This window comes from Nelumbo lutea, chromosome 5 (assembly GCF_056320005.1).
Source record: "Nelumbo lutea isolate HS-2025 chromosome 5, American lotus-T2T, whole genome shotgun sequence".
NCBI lineage: Eukaryota > Viridiplantae > Streptophyta > Magnoliopsida > Proteales > Nelumbonaceae > Nelumbo > Nelumbo lutea.
In genome coordinates this window covers 34,426,157-34,446,615 of record NC_142688.1, presented here as the reverse complement: position 1 = coordinate 34,446,615, position 20,459 = coordinate 34,426,157, and the positions used below count along the sequence as shown (strand labels likewise).

The following is a 20,459-nucleotide window of genomic DNA, read 5'->3' as shown; positions in this document are numbered from 1 at the left end:
AAAAGATACAAATACCCTTGAATATCATCTAATTTTCTTTATTAATCATCTAAATATTGACAAAAAAATTAACAATTTTAAATCATTGTCTCTTCTATTTAAAAAAATTGGGATGAACAGAATGGCCGCTAATACATGATTCTAACTTTCTTGAATAGAAGAGACAAGTCTTTGAGATTGTTAATTTTTTGTCAACATTTAAATGATTTATAAAAAAGATTAAATAACTTTTGAAAGATATTTGTATATTTTTCAAATGCCACTTTACAGCTAGTTATTGAGTAGGTACTAAGTTTGGTACTAAATCATCACATTTTATTTTAAAGTTAAGGAACCAAAATAACAGTAACCCGAAAGTATAAGATACTGATAGGGAATTTTCCCGTTTCTTTTTCACTCCGAATATCCTTTAATGGCACAGAATTATAGAAAGATACTGAACCAATTATAATATGCCACGCCATGTTTAATATCTGGGACCCACATCTATAGAGCTGCTGAGGTAGTGATTGGTGTATAGTAATAATCCCATCAGTATTACTATGTAGAAGTAGAATAGTAGACGAATTGAAAGCATTTCCTTCCCTCTTCAAAGTCCTGTGGGGCCCATCTAGCAATTAGGGATATCAACAGCTGTTGAAACTTGAAAATTGAAAGGATGTCGCCACCTGGCACAGTCTCTCGCCTGGAAAGTGGCATGGGCCCAGTTAGAATAGAAAGGCCCATAGGCTACATGGGCTTAGTGGAAGCTCCAAATTAGGGGAAAGTATTAATTAATAGAACAAAAGTCTTAATTTTGATATGCAGTGAAATTTTTAAACATAAGGCTGAATATTCTCCAAATATTATGCTTGTTTTTTCTTTTATTATACTCAGCTGAAAAGCTAAATCAAGCAGCCTCATTTATTCCCCTCTATATATCCCCCTACACAACCAACCTCCCATGGAGAATCCATTTCCATCAACTCATCTCAAATAAGCTCCCAAGTCCCAAACATGTTTCTTTCTTCGTCTTCCTCAAATCATCCTTCAAATTTGCTCCAAGATTTGCCGAGAGATGTCCGCTCAAGAAGATTGTTACTACACACTCCCCTTTACCAGCCACCGGGCACGGCAGCCCCGCCCGGCACTGCAACTACCGGCCATGATTCATCGGAGTCATACACCAATGGAAACAGCTTAGACGCCAATGTAGTAATGATCCTCTCTGTTCTTTTGTGTGCATTAATCTGTGCTCTTGGGCTGAACTCCATCATCAGGTGTGCATTAAGGTGCTCAAGGCGAGTGAACTCTGATCCATCATCCAACAACACAGCCAACAGGTTGGCTAACACAGGAATCAAGAGGAAAGCCCTCAAGACTTTCCCCACACTGACTTACTCTACTGGGTCAGAGCTACCCCGGTTGGACTCAGAATGTGTTATATGTCTCTCAGAGTTTGCTCCAGGGGACCGTGTCAGGGTCCTCCCCAAGTGTAACCATGGATTCCACCTCCGGTGTATTGACAAATGGCTCACTTCACACTCATCATGCCCCACTTGTAGGCACTGCCTGATTGAAACTTGTCAGAAGATCGTCGGCTGCAGCCAAACTAGCTCATCGGAGCTGCCGCGGCTGCCGCCGGCGGCGCTGGCGATTCCACCATTGGCCAGAGGGGTTTTGCCATTACAACGTGAAGGTTTGATGCCTAGTCATTAGGGTATTTGTTAATTGTTTTGTTTTTCAATTGTACATACTGTTGATTGGAATGTAAACTGAGGGACTAGAAGTTTAGACATTAGTGTGTTAAGATCTTCCCTTGGGGCACAAGTTGGACCCCAGTATCTTTACTCAGCATAGAGAGAAAAGGAAAAGTGTGTACTAGTTGTAATTTGTACAAATCTGAGTATGTGAATCTTCATTGTTTTCGTTTGTTTCTCCCTCCATGCTAGTCTTTTACATAAAAATATAGAGAATCTACATTCTTCAAGAGGGTGAGAGAGAAAAGAAGGAATCAATAAAGAAAAAGAGGAATGGGGTTAGTTTTTTTCTTATCCAATGAAGCTTAGAATCAATGGAAGATGAGAGGGAAACCACTTTGAGCTTCAAATCAAATGCACTGTAAAGGGGGATTCGGATTTGGGACCTAGTTCTCAACTGGGCGTTTCTTTTAGCTGGTTGCTTCTGAAGTGACACTACTTAATCTGTGAAGTGGGAGCCAGGAGATGGGTTGTGATAATTTGATCATAATTAACTTGGTAGCATCAAATATATGCTTGCCGTTGGATAGAGATAAGATGGGAATTTGGCGTGTGATGCCATGATACATTAACAGAGTCCAAAACTGTGGGGGGGTTCAGTTTACCTGCCAATTTATACATATATACTAATGCAATATTAACAATCACATTAGTCGATACTAATCCAGGCTTTATACACATAAAACGAGTCATCAGTTGAGAATTTCGAATTCTTTCAAAATTACCTTTTTTTAGAATCGGGCTACAATGAGGTCATCCTCATGGAAACGACAAAGAGGTCTTCCACCCTGTGCATAGAGGATTTAGACCCAACATCAACTAGGTTTCAGCTATAAGATCAGGTCAGGTAAATCTCAACCATCTGATTTATTTTAGATTTATTAATCTTGAAAGATAGCCTCACCAACATCCATAAGGTTTAGTTTCATAGCCCTCTCTCTCTCTCTCTCTCTCTCTCTCTCTCTCTCTCTCTCATTTTGTCTCCATTTCTCGAATACACATTTGGCCCTACCAAGCTAATCTTCCTAGATAACCTTAACATGGTTTTGTGGACTTGTTTGTAGACCATTTTCAACAATTTTCTTGACACTCTGGCTCTTACACTCTCCCAGCCAGTTGAGTTGATGCAGAGAATTCCAGTTTGCATGCTCTTTAATTCTTCCATGGAATCCCATGACCACAACTTGGAATATGTCGACATGAAACTCATGGCCTCAAAGACAGGCTTACTCTTCAATTCTTCACTGTTGTTATCAGTTATCACCTTACCACTTGTTCTCATTTAAACTGCAATTAAACAGGCTTCAGATTGGTTTTGTCTTTTTAATATTCAACTCTTCAATGGAGTTCTAGAGAAGCATTGCCCCACTTCAAAAGCTACAAATTCCCAGTTCCTTTCTCCTTATACATTAACAGTATTACTATAGCATTGATGTTCATCTTTTCAATTCTTTTACTTTTTTTTTAACTCAATTCTCTTAACGAGAGCATATGGTCTACCCTGCACTTTGCGGCGACTGCGAATCCCTTGGGTCAGCCAATCTTCAATGTGAAATATGTGCAATTACCAAACAAGTTGCGGATAGATTTTGGAAGATAAGATGTATCTGACTCAAAGATGAGACGATTGCCATTAACAGGAATTATCATATTATATAAGATTGGATAAGAGAGATACCTTCTATAGTTAATAGTTAAGGATCAAAGCAAGTAATTGCATCCATGCTTGAAGGATTCGGTCTCATGCCTGCTGCTTTAATGAGCAACAGCTTCTCTCTCAGACTTGCCCAGTCAAAGATATACGCTCATAGCTTCTCTCTCATGCCTGCTGCTTTAATGAGCAACAGTTTCATGGATTTTATGACATATATATAATTTGAGTGATAAGTTTAGTTGAACGGCCCACCATATGTTCCCTGCTCCAAAATAACGTAAAAAGAAAGGTTGCAACTAGGGTGATGGACCTTAAGCGCTTTTAAACATTGTTATAGCCTTTTCTTTCCAATGCTTTTTTGTTTATTTCTTTTAAGTGATACATGATAAAATTAAAATAACAAAAGAAATTAGTTTCAAGAAGAAATTTTTTCTTGATTGGTAGCCATTTTGATCATCAAAAGCGATCGGCCCTATTTCATTGTCTAATGAAAAATAGAAGAAAGAAATAAAGATATCCACAAAGGGCATCTTATATTGAGTTTTAAGCAAGTGTCCTTACAATATATTTTTCTTTTGTTAGTATAATTAAAACAGACAAGTTTATTAGGGAAAGCTCTACGTAGCATTTGATTCTTTGCTGACCAACTAGGATATAAACCTTTCCAAATTTTATGTTTTTTCCTTATAAAATTTGTAGAGAGATACCAGATTTCTGTGAAAATTTTGAAACGTTTGTCAAAAATAAATTGTTTTTCTTTTGCATATCTTAGTTCCCATTAAAAGCCTTGTACTTAATTATCATTGTTCTCCCTTAATCATAATCTTTTAATTTAAATTACTTCCTTTTCTTTTGGGTTGACGGAAAGATGGACAAAGGGTTTAAACAAATCTTGGTTCTTGGGGTAGCCCTACCCAAAAGGCCCTCAAAATCCATCCTGGGTAACATTAGATATAGAAATCAGCCTTAAGTTTGGCCTGGACGTTGCGAATTTACGAGGATTCAAGGTTGAAACCTTTCTTTTCAATATTGGGCATTCATAGAAAAGACGGTTTTTATCCTCAGTACTCACTTAAGAACTCACATTATGGGGCAATATGCATGCCTCTTCTTGCACGGAGATTTCTTTGTTAGAATTCCACCTCTTAATAGAAGCCATAAGAAGTCCATTCAGCCAATAACCCACCCAACAGTTGAGATGGTCACTTCCTGTCCCTTCTTAAAAAATGATTAAAAATAAAAGTATCGACATGCTCAATACTCAAAAAAAAAAAAAAAGAGTAACAAGCATGTTAAAGGCTCAATTGTTAATACCATTAATTCTAACTTTTCTTTTGGCAGTTAATTTCAAAAATGACTACTACCCGAAGGAAAAATCTATGATGCGGAAAAGATATGATATGGAAAGAGCTTTTACCAATTAAAATCCACCCATGAATTTTTATAAATAACACTTTATCCATTACTATGTTTATGATTCCAGTTTGGTGGTCAGTTGTTTAACGGATATCATATCTTCGCCATATCATAGTTGAACTCCTACCGGAAACATCCCCATTATTGACAACATACGAGTACGGGAGATGTTACCCGTCTGTGACTGCAACGTGCTGTGTGGTTGGTGTGAGGAGCAGATCCAGTCCTGTCCATGGTAAAGGTAAGTAGACTTCCTCTGCACTCTGCTCTGTCTTCACCCCTTAATTCCGTTGTAATGTGTAATATGTATGACAAAATGCCCAAAAGACTTTGATTTTTGGGTTACATTTCAAGACAGATCTCATTAGAAGAAGATTTTCCATTGGTGCACGTGCACTTACATTCACCCCATATGGATCCATTGACGGCCTTGGAAGGCCTAGGCCTTGTTTGATGATTAAGTACATTTCAACATAGATTTCATTAAGAGAAGTACTTGTTTCTAAGAAGTTAGAAGTACTTATTTTAACAACCACTTAAAACTGTTTGGTAACCCACCTTTCAAATAACTTATTATGTCTTTAAACACTTATTGAGATGGGGATGTTTGGTAAACTACTTTCCCCATAAGTATTTATATTGACGCAAATGACAATTTTAGCCCTCACTTCACAACCACATCTTCTATTTATTGTTCTGATGCATCCAATAACTATTTATGCTTCTTATTATGTTTCTTACTAGTAGAATTGTGATTAGAGCTCTTTACAATAGCTTCTTCAGCATCCAAAATTTCTTTATCCACTAACGAATCAAGAACAGATGGAATTCCATCAAATAACTCATTGATCCCATCATCTGTTCCCCGCAATCTTCCACCTTTCACCTTGAACTTCTTCGCATGTTTCCTTTCCAATTCCAAATCTTCCTCAGCAGACATAACACCTTTCTTCATCTCCATTTCAATATACTCTTCAAATTTTGTCTTTGATTTCCTCTTCAAATTCTTCTTCCGCTTCACCATTGTTTCCATTGTATGATTAGAATCACATGATAACCGTCGCTGCATCGACACAAACCAGGACACCCTCAATGCACATTCCCTCTACCAATTCTACAGAGACCGTTACATCACCGGTGCTATTGATTTCGCCTTTGGTAATGCAGTCGTGGTGTTCCAAAACTACAAACTGATTGCTTGAAAAACTGCAAAGCGATTGCTCGAAAAGCCATGAATGCACAAAAGAACATGGTGAGTACACAAGGCTGGATTGACCCCAATCAAAGTATAGGAACGTCTGTCATGTGCAATCTAACATCAGAAACCACATAGATCCAAAGGGCTGGTCAGAATTGAGTGACGATTTTGTGTTAAAGACATTGGAGAGTTCAATCAACTATGAGAAATTCCATTCTAACAAAAAATAGGGTTTTTTAAAAGGATATGGTAATAGGAGTGTTTAATCTACTGAAACAGGGATTAGGGCTTCTGATGACTGATGACCGCCGATGTGAGGAGTAATGGTTCTCGGAAGAAGAAGAAGATAGGATGAAGAGGAAGAAGAAGAAAGAAGAGTCATTGGGGAGACTAGAGAAAACTTTTCTATATTTACCGTCAGAATTCTTGTCGCCACCAATGGAATGATTTTCTGAGTTATGGCTTAATTGGGAGAAGTGGAGGAAATGGGAGGGGCTGAGAGAGTTTGAATGAATGGAGAAGGCTGGTTCGCCCCATTTTTTTTGGAGAAATACTTAAAAAAAAAAAAAAAAACAACTTGAAATCACTTTTTTAAACTACTTCTTTATAAAAAGAAATATTTCTTCCCCACTTTTTTACCAAATACACAAAACCACTTAATGTGTAATCTCTACTCTTAAAAGAAGTAATTCTCAAACACTACCCTAAACCCTTTTTATCCACCAATTGCTTCCCAAAAGTAATTCTCTGGAGGATTGAACTTAGTGGCAACTATAACTAGTTGGTAATTCCCATCCAAGAGAGGCAGGTTACCGACACTAAGGGTTGGCTTACTCTCTCCAACACTAAGGGTTGGCTTGCTTGGAGTGCAATATCATTTCCACTAGTGCAAAAATATGGGAATGTAAATGAGTTACAATGCAGGGTCTGGTTCATTTTTGCTTAGGATTCCAACTTGTTTGTTTGAAATGAGAATGAAATAAAACAAAACTTAGAATGTGTTTTTGAAACCATAGGCGTTTATTGAATAAATGCTACCACATAGACACCACTTCAACATTTCCCCTATTATGCAGATCCGTACGCATATAGACTTGCAAAAATAAGCCTTAATTTATGTATACACCTACTGTTGGGTGAAGCTTCATTTTCCGCTTCCCCCAATAAATTGGTGCTTATTCATTATTTTGCTGATGTAGTGTCTAATGACGCCTAAATGTCAATAAACAGGTTCATTATTACTTTTCTCAATTTTGCAAACAAATCAAGTACAAACATTAAATGAATATTCAAACACAAACAAAAGTAAAGCTCAAAGTAAAATTAAACCAGATTTTACATTTGCATTAACAAGCAATTGTATGAGTGAGACTGAGAACGAAATTGCACCGCATACAAAGGAAGCCTAAAAGCACATTTGCCGAACCATCCATCCATCCATACAGTTGAAAGTAAAATCAACACCCCTACAGCTTCAGTTGACAGATCAGTTATCTTGCAGAGGGGTGTTTCTGCACCACATCAGCTCTTATGATTAATTGATTATTTTCAATTTACCTTATTAATCTCTAGGCGTCATCTCCTGCATTTTTCATCTCACAAAATTTCACTATCTTCAGCATTATCACAAAAAACATCAAGTCTTCAACCAAGTCCAATTCTAGAATCATGTTTTATTGGTCTAACCCAAGATCACTGTTCAAAAAAAATTATACTTGGTGAGAACTAGCACCAAAACAAACATGGCTAGTTTGCAGTACACAAAAGCCAATCAAAATGTTCGGAAGTAAAAAATGGTAGATAAGATAATGGTGCAGAAGATACTACATTTCATCTACTTGAGTTTTGTGAAAAGCTTCGGCGCAACCTGGGTTTGTGAAAAAACAACAGTATCAGAATAAAACCTGGAAATAGCATTACTAAACCAATCATGTCAACAACATTGAAGACTTACACATTTGTCCACACATGACCAATAGTCAAAGTATTGTCCTGTGCAGTGTTTGTGACCAGTTTCATCACCTTGAATCCTCTTAACACATGCCTGTAATAATTGACAGAAATTCAATCCAATATCTGCCAACTGATGGACACCTCCATATAATAAGCACTTACATGGTCTCCATGGGAAAGTAGAAATGCAACTGTTAAAAAGGAAATATTTAAAATAAAACAAATGGGAAAAAAATGCAAGCCTATAATAAACCTAACTACTACAATTAATCTATGCTGCGGTCCAGCCGTGGTTGAGACTAAGAACAGATTTGGTGAAGGCAGTCGAAATCATGTCCTAGGTATTCCCTAGATGGATGCCTCGGACTATTGATGGTGGAGTAACAGCATAAAGAAACAATAAGGACCAGGTTCAAGTAAAGTCTAACTGACCCAACCATAACCAGAAACAGTAAAGGACAGTAAGCAATTAGTAATGTGCCCAATTGTTCCTCCAACATTTTGAGAAAAATATGCCTCTTTTAAGCCTATTCAAGAGGTAACTTTAACAGGTGGAAGCATTATTGCTAATTTTGTGCCCTTAATTTCTAAACAATAAATTTTATGCCACACACACTTGATTTGATCCAATAGGTGGTCTAACTTCTAGATTACTAGGATAACAAGAAAACATGATGCACATGCACATTTGAAATTATGCCTGCATTCTGTTCCCCCCATGATATGGACGGAATTTTTTTCAGGCAGATATTTCAGCTATTATTTATGCTCCATTTATAGAGAAAACTATGTGTGCCACCTTTTGAATTGTTTCGATGTAATAATCATTAATCATGTAAAATAGCAAAGAAAACAAAGTTTTCATTGGGGAGAGGGGAGCAGCTCAAAATTCAGTTGAAAATTTTTCCCTCCATTTTATGGAGAGACAAATACACCACTTTAGCAGGATTGTACTCAGAAAGGCTATGTTACCAATCTTCCTGTCTACCTTTTTTGTACATGTTCCTTTTTTTCACAGGAATAGCTGATCAACTTTATTGATTAAGGAAAAGAAAAGTACATGTGCAGCGTGATTACATATAGTGCCTTAATGTTAGATTGGCAGCCTAAAATCATAAATTTTGTTTTCATTACAAATTAAACCCCCCAACAAAGTTATTCGCTGTTTGCCCCTAGCCTAGCCAGAGGATTGGCCAAGCTATTGGCAGATCCTTAGACCCATGTACAAGTTACAAAAAAAAAAATTAAGAGATTCTATGGCATTCTCTCTAGGAGGCCAGGTTACTCAAAAGAAAGATCGTTTTTTTTAGCAAAGGTTAAGTATAATTGTATTGATGTAAAAGGTCCTTTGTACAAAGAAAGATCATTTGTTGAGTTGGGCTGGTATCTATAAGAGATACTAATTCAGCTTGTAAGGTATTCTTTAGTGCTATGATATTTGGATGCCTGTACAGGGGTGCCATATCATGCAGGACACTTCAATTTTTAGTGTAAATTTCGTATCCAATGCCATATATAGCCGTGTTTTTGCTGTTCTTCAGTGTCCTTGGGAAGTAATTGAAGTTGTTGATCCTTCTTTAACAGGACATTAGATATGACCTAATCTCTATCACATAGTCAAATTTTTGGAGGATTGGAGAGGATAAGCTTTTATCTCAACTTTTCGCAAGGCTTTACGACCTCTCCCTATGTAAAATATGAAAATTGCTGGATGTTAACATTTACAACACTTACAACTCACTTGATTTAAAGATGCCTTCTTTCTACTTGAAAACCTTGCTTCTAGATCCTTTGGACCATTTCTCTTGCTCATCTTTCTTCAAAAACCTAGATGAATCTCCCAAATCCCCTTTACCTTTTTCTAACAAAAGCACTCTTGAGATGACCCTAGTCAAGCAAACAAATGAAGCTCAAAGCACATTTACACTTCTCATTTACACTATCATGCATCTGCTTTTCATATACTAGAGTTTCAGCCAGTTTCAGATTTAGCCAGGCATGGTTTCAGGTTGGGTCGAACTACCCTAAGCCTTAACCTGAGTCCAACCAAATCTAGAAGCAGTTCTGACTTAGGCCCACCCCTAGCCCAAAGCCATAAAGTCCCAGTTCAACCCAAATCAAAGTCATGCCAAAGTTCAGGTTGGACTGGCCAGCATTCAGTTTGGACCAGACCAAGTTCCGGCCCTAATATGTAACCCAAGAGTATTTTACAGTAGTCTTCATACTTAGAACATTTGAAATTCAATAAGCTAGACTTGAAGTACCTGATATTCAAGTAAAGGTTTAACACACTTCGGCTTGCAAGATTCCTCAAAATACTTCTTCTGATCAACAGGTTCTTCGTCCGCCCTAAATAGCAACAAATTGGTCAATGGGGAAAGAAGTACCAATCAAAAATAAATAGAGGAAAGTAGACTTGAATGTCTTAACACCTTGACCAAAAAAAGTAGCTGACAAAAATGATCAATAAATATGAGTAGAGTACAAAAGTAAAGGGAAATCAAATAAAAATTAAAAAAGGTGAATTGATTAAAAAAATCAAATAAAATTGAAAAGCATGAACCTTTCCAACCACTTTATCATTATCCCCATCTGCCTTATCCCACCACCTATGGGCTCCCCCGCCTTCTCTATTAAAATGTCTAGAGGGTAATATTTTCTAATAAATAATTCATCAAAAAATTATTTTCTAATAAATAATGAGCTAAAAGGTCTTTTTCTCTTCATGATCCCTAGTCTTTTTTTTGTCTAACTGTTCTCTTTTTAGAACCTTCAAGTTTACATAAACAATCCCACCAATGCTTTATAGGGGGCATGTTTTTTTATCAATAACTGCAGATTTATTAGATTAGAAAAATATGTGTAGAGTAAAGTACAAAGAAAGAGAGATAAGTTCTCTTAACCCGTTGTACTCTCACTTCCATATCTTTGGTCAAGCAGTTAAACTTTTTTCTTCTCATTGTTGTAGTTCCACAGCTTCATTCCTTCACTTGTTAACCACCGTACTACCAGCTTGGAGTCTCCTTCAGTGATTAATTTATTAATGTTCAACTGCTTTGCTCTTTTTACTCCTTAATCATCGAATCTCCTTCAATGATTAGTTTATAGCAGGTGTGCTTCATATGAAGTTTCCTTATCAGCTGGATATCTTGATATCAGGGAGCCTGCTATTTTGACCCTTATGAAGGAAGTTTTCAGTACCTAGTGCAGTGGGCCTCATGGTTTTATCACCAAAAAGCTTCTACTAAACACAGATATATGATTCCTTGCTTTTCTTCTACTTTCTGAGAGCTGTAGAAATTTTTTTCTTACTAATCATTTCTTTTGGACAAACAAATGTGGATTGCAAATATAGAAATATGTGTTACGAGGAGTACAAGACAGATGGACAATGTCTTCCCAGAAAAGCATTTATATTTTACCTTAATCACAAAATGGGTCTACTCCAACCATTAAAGAAGTTATTCCTAAATGAGCAATGATTTTCCTAAGAACGAATTATCAAAAACATAAACAACCCCACAATTGCTTTCATCAGTCTTAATTTTACGAGTTCAAATCAGCCCCCCCCCCAACGTCCCACAGCACATCCCCGCCGTGTATTTGGAACATCTCCCGATGATGACATCATCATTTTTGGTATATCATTGGGAGATGTTCCCAATACACGGTGGAGATGTGCTGTGGGACGTTGTGGGGGGGAAATCTTGTGGGGGGCTGATTTGGTCTCTAATTTTACATGACTAAACCACCTCTGTATATTTTTTTCTCCTGTCTTGTTGTCAATTGGCCCATGAATATGCTACGTCATAATTTATCCCATACTACTCGCCCATCCCATGAATATGCTATTTCTTGACTGCCCAACATATTGCATCGCAAAGAATGGCCAATCATATAATCACCCTATAAAATACTCTTTAGTTTTAATGATGTGCATCAATTGCATAACACTCCAAAAAAAAGGCGCTTTTTTTTTTGAAAATTAGCAAAAATGCATTTCATCCACTCAACTATAACTCTATTGGCAAATCACCTTCATTCTCTCTCTTCTCATTGACATTTAACAATATCGGAATTATTGCTTTGAGACATCCATTAGCACATAATTTTAGCCATCCCCTATTTGTACTACAGTTTAGCAAAGCATGGAACAATCAACTAGCCAGTTGAAGGTCATATGAATTGCATGGTTAACTAAATGGTTGATGCCCACGATGCAGTCATCTGGGATTATTATAAATAAATCATCTACATTGATAAACAACCCCACCTGGTTGACCTAGTCAATAGCTATTTTAAATTTTTGTTTGTGCCAGTCTCTAACCATTTAATATGAATATGGGCTGATGTGGCCCACAGGGCCCAAGACATGGACAATCCAGAGGGTCCATAATTGGATGCATGTGGTAGAATAAGTCTAGGACATATAAGAAAGCTCCCTATTTGATCCAATTAGAAAACCTTTCCTATGCAATATAATATATTCCCCACTCTTTTCTGATCATCCATGCCTGACTCCAAGAACATATTAAGCGTCGAATTATAAATCTGCCACAAAATAACACCCTGAATCTGCAAGGATCAGATGACATTCTAAGTTTGTAATGCGATATGCTATAACTAGCTTTTGTAACATGATATGCTATGAGCCACAGACATCCATATGCCTCCAAAATTGAACAAGAAACTAGCTTACTATTGACAAGAACATAGAAAAAAAGATAACTAGTGCATAATGAAGTTCCAGAATCACAAACTTGCATCATTTCCATTACCTGTGAGCTCTGAATTACTAGAAAGTAGTGAATATTTACGATTTAAAATACAGACAAAAAAACTTAAAAGCTCAGGATTAATTAGCATAAATAAAAAATTAAACATAATACGCACATGGTGAATGAAGGTAGAACAGAAACAACTCAATGTAACAGGTTTACCAGTTTTGTCTGCACCAAGAAAAAGAAAACAAAACAAAAGTTGCATGTCAGAATAAGAAGTCAATAAGATGCATCAACTCTAAAATAAAAGAAAAAAAAAACACTCCAGAAGCCTATCAGGTTGCAATCTAAATTATTGTTATGCTTCTTGTTCCAGATAGAAGAATAAATGAAATATAACCAAAACCACGACAAAATTTGCAACTGAGACTCCTAGCAAAAGCACAGCCCAGTAAATTTCAAATTCACATTGGTCAGAGCAAAGAAAAAAAAAAACAAAATGACAACATCAATGATTAGCATTATTGTTGTTATCATTTTGTTGTTTATGACAATGATAGCTTTTCAACCCATTAAGTTATGGAGATTTCTTAGAAAAGCTTGTATTGCTTTAGCTTTACTAGGGTAGTCGTTGAATTAGAGAGCAAGATGGTTTTGTCAAAAATGAAGTCATTGGAAGGAACCTAGAAGGCTAGGAGTAACTCCAATAGGTGATAAAATGAAAGAAAGTAGACTATGATGATTTGGTTACATGCATAGATGACCATTGACAGCACCCATAAGAAGATGATCTAACTTTTTTATAAAATAAGAAGCTATTAGTTGCAAGTTGAGGGGGCTAGATGGGCTAGGGGTAGACAGGACTTGTTTAGAAGTCAAGCGCTCATAATTCATAATTTAACAATGGATATGGCTTTAATCAGAACGAATGACAAAACATATCCGACCCCATATAGTTGAGATAAAGATGATGACGACGACAACAATTATAGCTTTTAAACTTAAACGAGAGGTGGTTCAGAAGGCACACAATAAAACAAGTTATCAGCACTCGTGCATATGTCAATACAGAAGCGAGTACCGGCATCAACCGTTCTCCAGTCCAACAGTCGGCACCTTGTCCATGCATTTCACCGCTCTCTAATACAACGACTACCCTAGCTACTAAAACTAAGACATTACAATCCGTTCTAAGAATTATCCCCAACTTAATGGGTTAATAACATTTTGCTTTCTACGTTTTCTATCATCCTCCAAACGAAAGCCGATTTTAATGGTAATCTAATAACTGATTACTTCCCATGTTAACTCACCTAACTATCCAAAAAATGCTTCAGGGATAATTGCATTAGCAGTGAAGGTACAAACAAAAAGGCAACGATTTAAATAGAGGTTGAGCACGAGAGATGGGAAAAGAAAAAGATATTACAGATCTAAAAACCCTAATTGGCAGATCGGAACATAAAAACAAAGAGATACTGGTTACCAACGAGCTTTGGTCCAATTCCAGAAAAAAAATACTACAGATGTGTTTCTGAATTGAATCAATGGAAAAAATAGAGTAGATAAGACCATTACCTCTTGAGTCGAAGCTTGAAATCGGCAGCTCTTCAGATTTCGCAGAACTTTTCCCCCGCGACGACGAGTATTAAGGGCGCGCTAGTCCGTTACCGTTCCTACGCTTTACACGTTATGAGACTGAAACCGTTGGATTGGAACTTTCAGTTAAAGGAATCTGATGGCAAGTTGGGCTTCACAGTCCATGCAGAATCACTTTCATGCTAGAACTTGGGTAGGCCCAACCCAAACCCAGCCCAGCCCATCCAAAATCCAAACTTTTGAAAAGGTTGAACTTGGATATTCGGGCTTCGTTATGGACCTGGGCCTAGAAACTGGAATTTGATCCCACATCATGTTGGGTTTGAGTTGGGGTTTGGATATGTTGGATCTTCAATCCTTATTTCCTACTAAGTCAGCGATCACTGATTAATACTCTCGTTTAAAGGACCTTAATTAAAAAAAGGGAAAATTCCCGATAAGTACCCTGTACTTTGGGTTTAGTGTCACTTTGGTCTCCAAACTTTAAAATGCGACAATTCAGTATCCAAACTTTCAAATCGTGACAATCTAGTACCTGATGTTAATTAGTTATTAACCAGCTGTTAAGTAGCATTTGAAAAAGACATAATGCCCTTCGAGTGTCATCTAATTTTTTTTATCAACCATCCAAACATTGACAAAAAATTAACAACCCCAAATCCTTGTCTCTTCTATTCAAGAAAGTTGGGGTCATCAGAATGGACACTCAAATGTGACTCCAATTTTCTTGAATGGAAAAGGCAAGGTTAAGGGACTGTTATTTTTTTGTCAATGTTTAGATGGTTGATAAAGAAAGTTAAATAACACTTGAATGGTATTTTGTGTCTTTTTCCAATGCCACTTAACAGCTGATTAACAGCTAGTTAACAGTAAGTACTGGATTGTCATGTTTTGAAAGTTTGGGTACTGAACTGTCACATTTTAAAGTTTAGGGATCAAAATGGCACTAGACCCAAAGTACAGGGTACTAATGGGAATTTTCCCTTAAAAATATATAAAAATAAACCAAAATAAATCAAGTAATAATCTACCAAAAACAACCTAGAGCCAACAACAAAAAGGTTGAACTTGATGAGGACCTTTACTTGTTACTAGACTGTCATTCATAGGAAGATGTTCATAATAAACAGTGGTGGTGTTCTATGGTGAGGATTTGGGAACCAAGGTTTTAAAAACCGACCTGGAATAGGAATCATTTTGGCCACTAGTTTTCTGGGTCGATGGTTTGATTGCCCGGTTTAAATGGATGGCCCATTCCAATAAAAAATAAAAAATAACCAAAACCGTTGAACGAGTCAAACGGATCAATGGTTCGACCACCCGAGTCAGTAGGTTATTAACAAATTCAACAGCTTTTGATCAGTGAACAGGTTTGAGGTAAAACGAAACCGATTGCCTAGATGATTCTTGGGCTGAAGGATCTGACTGTCCAAATCAATAATGATTCGAAAATATTCATGGGAACAGCTCATGGATAACAGATCCAGAGTGGCATCATCATCTTCTAAGCCTTATCCTAACTATATAGAGTCGGGTATATAAATCCTATTTCAATTATTCCGTTTTCTAATTTTTAGTCAGTGCCCCATATCCATCCCAATTTATGGGTGCCTAAATAATTTCTTACTATTTCCACCCTATTTCCGTTATCAACATCTTTGGCCCCTTCAACTTGTCACTTCTTCTAATCAATACTGTAGATGGACTTATGTGATGGACATCGATGGAGATGGAATTAATTGTTTAATCTCAAATTAAATTTAAGTTGAACATCATATATATGGTTCAAAGTTGCAATAACTGACTGATTTAAGGGGCGTCTCAACAACAAATGACCAATGTAGAACTGGTCAAAATAAACATCCAAATTCCTAAATCCTAATCAAAGCTGAAGTCTAATTAAAACAGGGCGAAGTCTAACCAGTGGGCCGAAGTTCTGAGCCCAGACCCAAGTGGCCAAGTGGGCCAAGCTTACATCCATTTTCCTTCTGGAATCATATCCAATCCAACTCATCAAGACATCAACCATTGCTTCCACCGGTAAAAAGTGCAACTGAGCAAAGCTGTTGCTACTAGACCATTCATAAACTATAATACAAACGTACCAGAAAAGAAATATACTAGTACTTCAATAATAGCTTGACATCGAACATTTCCTCTTCTTTTCATTTTTAACAGAAATGCATCTAACCATCAGACGGTAAAAATAGGGCCACGTTGCCCTGTTATCATGTATGAAGTTTAAGATTTTCTATCTCCACTCATCCACCCTTCAAAGGTCTTCTTTTCCTATTAAGAAGACGTCATTGGGTAGACAAGGAAGTCGATGGTTGCAACGTGAAACGTGAAGATGGGTTTTGATTTCTGAACCCCAGTTTAGTTGATATTATTATATTGATTTGGGCCTTCTTAAGTGGGCCCACTGAAAAAGGGGTCCAAGCATCCAAACGCCTGCCAAGTGTTCATATTCCATATTCCACTTAATTGGATGGGTCAAGGCTGATATTTCCTTAAAGACTACTCTGACAGACAACTAATTCATAGTCATTATCTCATTATGTATACGTATATTATATACATAGTTAATGACTTACGAAGAAGTTGTAGAAATTGTCTAATCTCGATTTTTTTTTTTTTTTTAAATCCATGAAAAGTGCATATCACCAACCTCAACCACAATCACAAAGCAGTCAGATTAAGCAGGTTTACTTTTGGAAATTTGATTAGAATAGAAGATTGGCGCAAACTTCCTTATTATTACGTACTATTTTTTTAAGTTGGGAAAGGTAGTAAATTAAGTGGTATGAGATGCAATAAATAGTCGTGAGTACTGCCGTTTAGGTATTGAGGTTAGTTGGTCAAATTAGTAATTGACTATCATTCCGTGTTAATTACTTCTCCTCTTCAAAGGTGGGTAAGTAATTTATGTTTACATTGATAACACGATTGATAACACGGTTTCCTCTCTTGTCTCTCTTTTTATCCGGCTAACATGTATTGTACAAGAACACTAGAACTTTATTTACCCAGACAAATGAAGTCTAAAAAACACTTGCTCGGGTATACGTATTTACCCAAATAAATGAAAACAAACAGGACCTTAAGACCAAATATGAGATGCCCTCAGCTCAGTCTATATACCCATTTTTTTTGGAAGAAAGGTTTTTTGTAAAATTGCTTGTGTTGATGGAGTTCTCCTAAGTTTCAATAAAATAGATAATGTAGGCTCCCGACAATATAGGGTCTTGGGAGTGATAGATATATGCCACCTTACTGATATCTATAGATACATAGAAAAGCTATTTCCAATATTTGAACCTGGTCACCTAGATCACAATGCAGCAACACAACTGTTGTACTAAGGCACATCCTCAAAGACAAACAATCTACTTAGTAGAGCAGCAATTGACAGTTTAAATTGAATGCAAAGTGAGAAGGTGCAATTGGCTCAATTGGTAGGGATGAGATTTCTTGAAAGTAAAATGATGTGAACACTTTGAGAGTGTGTGCAGTTGGATGCCTTGCATTCAGAGTATTTGCATGATTTTTGCTTTTTAGAGATCTAAACTCCAGTTGTTTAAGTGTATGGTTGGTTGCAGCAAAGACTTAGATCAAATCCCAGGGGTTATGAATTTGGGAGATAGACTGCGCACCCCTTGTGTAGTCCAAAAAATAAATAAATAAATAAATACAAAGGGTAGGAAACAATTAAGAAACTAAAATCACTCAGCCACTCAAAGATGGGGTTGGGCCAAAGCAGGATGCACATGAGGTTCACTGACCTCTTTTTTAGAGGGACACCAAATGACCATGGGAATCATTGGGTCCTGCACTCAAGAGTTGAGATAGATCTAGACAAGCTGTGATCTGTTCCTTTTTGAGAGAGAGAGAGAGAGAGAGAGAGAGAGAAAAGTGGTGGGTGATGCAAAAATTCTATCAATTTTGGTCATTGAGTCATTTTGATCATTAGCTTATTTAGGGGTCAACTATGATACCCAAAAGACATAATACTGAAAAAACTCTTAACCAATCAACATATATCATAAAAGAGAACCACTAATCAGGTGATATGTATCATAGTTTATAATAGGTTTTGATTGGTCAAACTCTTTCAATGTTATGTCTTTCCAGTAGCATAGATTTTTCTTGTATTTCGAATTTGTGTTAAAATTTACAGGAAAATATAAAACTATTCTGAATTTTTTTTCAAACTTATTATATAAAATAAGCATAAAATATAAATAATATAGTTCAAAACTTTCATTAACACTTGTATTTTTAAGGTATTTGACCAGGTCAACATTTTTAAGAACCCAACAACCAAAAAGAAGTTGTTTCGATTGCTGGTTTCTGATTTTGACGCTTCAACCATCTGATCCAGCCTAGATCTGAAAAAATTGCTTCTAGTGGTCATTTTGGATTGCCGCTGGGAGGAGGGGCTGATGAATTCATGAACATCTTTTATATATATATATATATATATATATAAGAAAAATATATTTTATAATATACATTATGAAAATATATCTTTATATTCTATATAATATAAGAATATACTATACTATATAATATAATCAATCTTAATGGTTTTAGTCAAATTGAGCCAAGGCATACAGAAATTTGGCTTGGCTTGACTAGATTGCACCCCTATCCGCTGCTGCACTCCCATGTGACACCCAGTGAAAGGCGGGCCTCCTTTTAATGGAAATTAAAAGCAGTTCACAACTTCCCATCTGTTGATTTTGAATTTAATTCCATTGCTGAATTGTCTTTATTTCATTGTATTTCATTGGAAAATGGCAACGACCATGTCTTATTATTCTTTTTCCCTCTTATTTGATCTATTCTTCTTTTCTTTCTACATTCCTCATCAGTTGAATAGTTGTGCAGCAATTAATAAAGACACTTGATTCCTAGAGAAAGAATGCTCCACGATGTATGAGGTCTCCTCTTACCTGGTTTGGAGTGTTGTTGGAGAAGGATCTTCTCTGCTTTTGTATGTTAATATATTGCGTTTGACAATTTTCTTGTTTTAATCATTTGTTTTCCTCCAAGGGTCCATTTGGTTCATGGGAATAGAGGTTTAAATTCAGAATCAGAATGACTCTGTAGAATGGCATTCCCCAATTTGAGGGAATTGCCATTCTCTACCCTCCCTTTAGAATGAGAATCCATTGCAATTGAATCCAATTCCAATTCCAGCTGAACCAAATAGGCAGAAAAAGAATAGACCATTCTGATTCTGATTCTGACTGTTAACCAGACCGATCTTAATCTTTCTTATTAAGGGAGAATTGCTTAGTTGAGACCTAACAGTCCAGATTATCTGAACATGATGGTTATCTCAGGAGCTAAATCTATTCCACATACATACATTCCTTATTCAGTCGTAGTCATATGAATGTCTCAAGAAGTAAGCATTCAATTCCTTTTTTGTTCTTGTTCTTTTCCTTCCTCTCCTTTCTTCTAAACTTCAGCTGTTTAATTATCAAAATTAAAATTAAAAAATAAAATAAAAGAAAGAACTTTCGGTTGCCCAGTCGGCTGAAACTCTCCATCATGAGAGATGATGACGTGGCTGACAAGTGGAGCCCTTTGAAGCTGTCAATTAATAATAAGTCGGTCCATGAAATTAAAGATTCGTGCGCCACCATTGTTTCTTAATTGGCTCAGCACTTGGACTGATAAAACTTAAAAGTCATCCTTCTTAATATGAATGCTTCTATATATCGAACCAGATGGTCTGTCCCCACTTCAGCCAACCGAAAAAGAATAGCCCCCAAAAGGGGTTTGATGGACAAGACTGAAACTTGCCATGAGCAAAAGGTGGTGGAACCACAACTGTTGGGAGCATTTTGGGCCCCATATAAACTAAGCTGATAACTACATCGCCTTGAGATCTACTTTGGTTGGGTGAGAAATTAATTTTAAAATTGTTTTTTATTTGTGCAAATAAATTTCCAAGAAGAAACATTTTTAAGATATTGTTTTGTTTTTGGTGTTTAGTGGAAACCCAGGAAAATTAAATTTTCAGTTGTTGAATCAATCAATATTGGAACAAGTCCAGTTATTAAAATAATGGTGGTGCCATTAGTCAATATCGTTTTAATTTGCAAATATATCATTTATATACCTTCTGTTAGACTTGGGGCTAAGAACAACTAACCCCAATCTAAATG

General features: G+C 36.5%; 2 protein-coding genes across 5 annotated transcripts; one reads left to right on the top strand and one right to left on the bottom strand.

Annotated features, from left to right (window-relative positions):
• Positions 1–900: 900 nt before the first annotated feature.
• On the top strand, positions 901–1,921 carry LOC148851618 (RING-H2 finger protein ATL78-like). Its single transcript, XM_088946231.1, has one exon. It carries the CDS (start codon positions 997–999, stop codon positions 1,696–1,698), a length of 702 nt encoding a protein of 233 aa, XP_088802357.1. The 5' UTR covers positions 901–996; the 3' UTR covers positions 1,699–1,921.
• Positions 1,922–7,226: 5,305 nt separating this feature from the next.
• LOC148851617 (cytochrome b-c1 complex subunit 6-1, mitochondrial-like) lies at positions 7,227–14,381 on the bottom strand. 4 transcript variants are annotated; one of them, XR_016099059.1, is made up of 7 exons: positions 14,260–14,381; positions 12,854–12,909; positions 10,225–10,309; positions 7,962–8,051; positions 7,835–7,874; positions 7,565–7,702; positions 7,227–7,473 (listed from the first exon to the last, which is right to left on the bottom strand). XR_016099059.1 is itself a non-coding variant. In XM_088943818.1 (6 exons), coding segments are annotated over exons 2-5 (210 nt in total). In that variant the 5' UTR covers positions 12,856–12,909; positions 14,260–14,381; the 3' UTR covers positions 7,227–7,702; positions 7,835–7,841. The 4 variants fall into 4 exon arrangements, 2 of the variants coding, with proteins under 2 accessions (XP_088799944.1, XP_088799943.1); XR_016099058.1 differs by having other exon boundaries at positions 7,565–7,874; XM_088943818.1 differs by having other exon boundaries at positions 7,227–7,702.
• Positions 14,382–20,459: the final 6,078 nt, after the last annotated feature.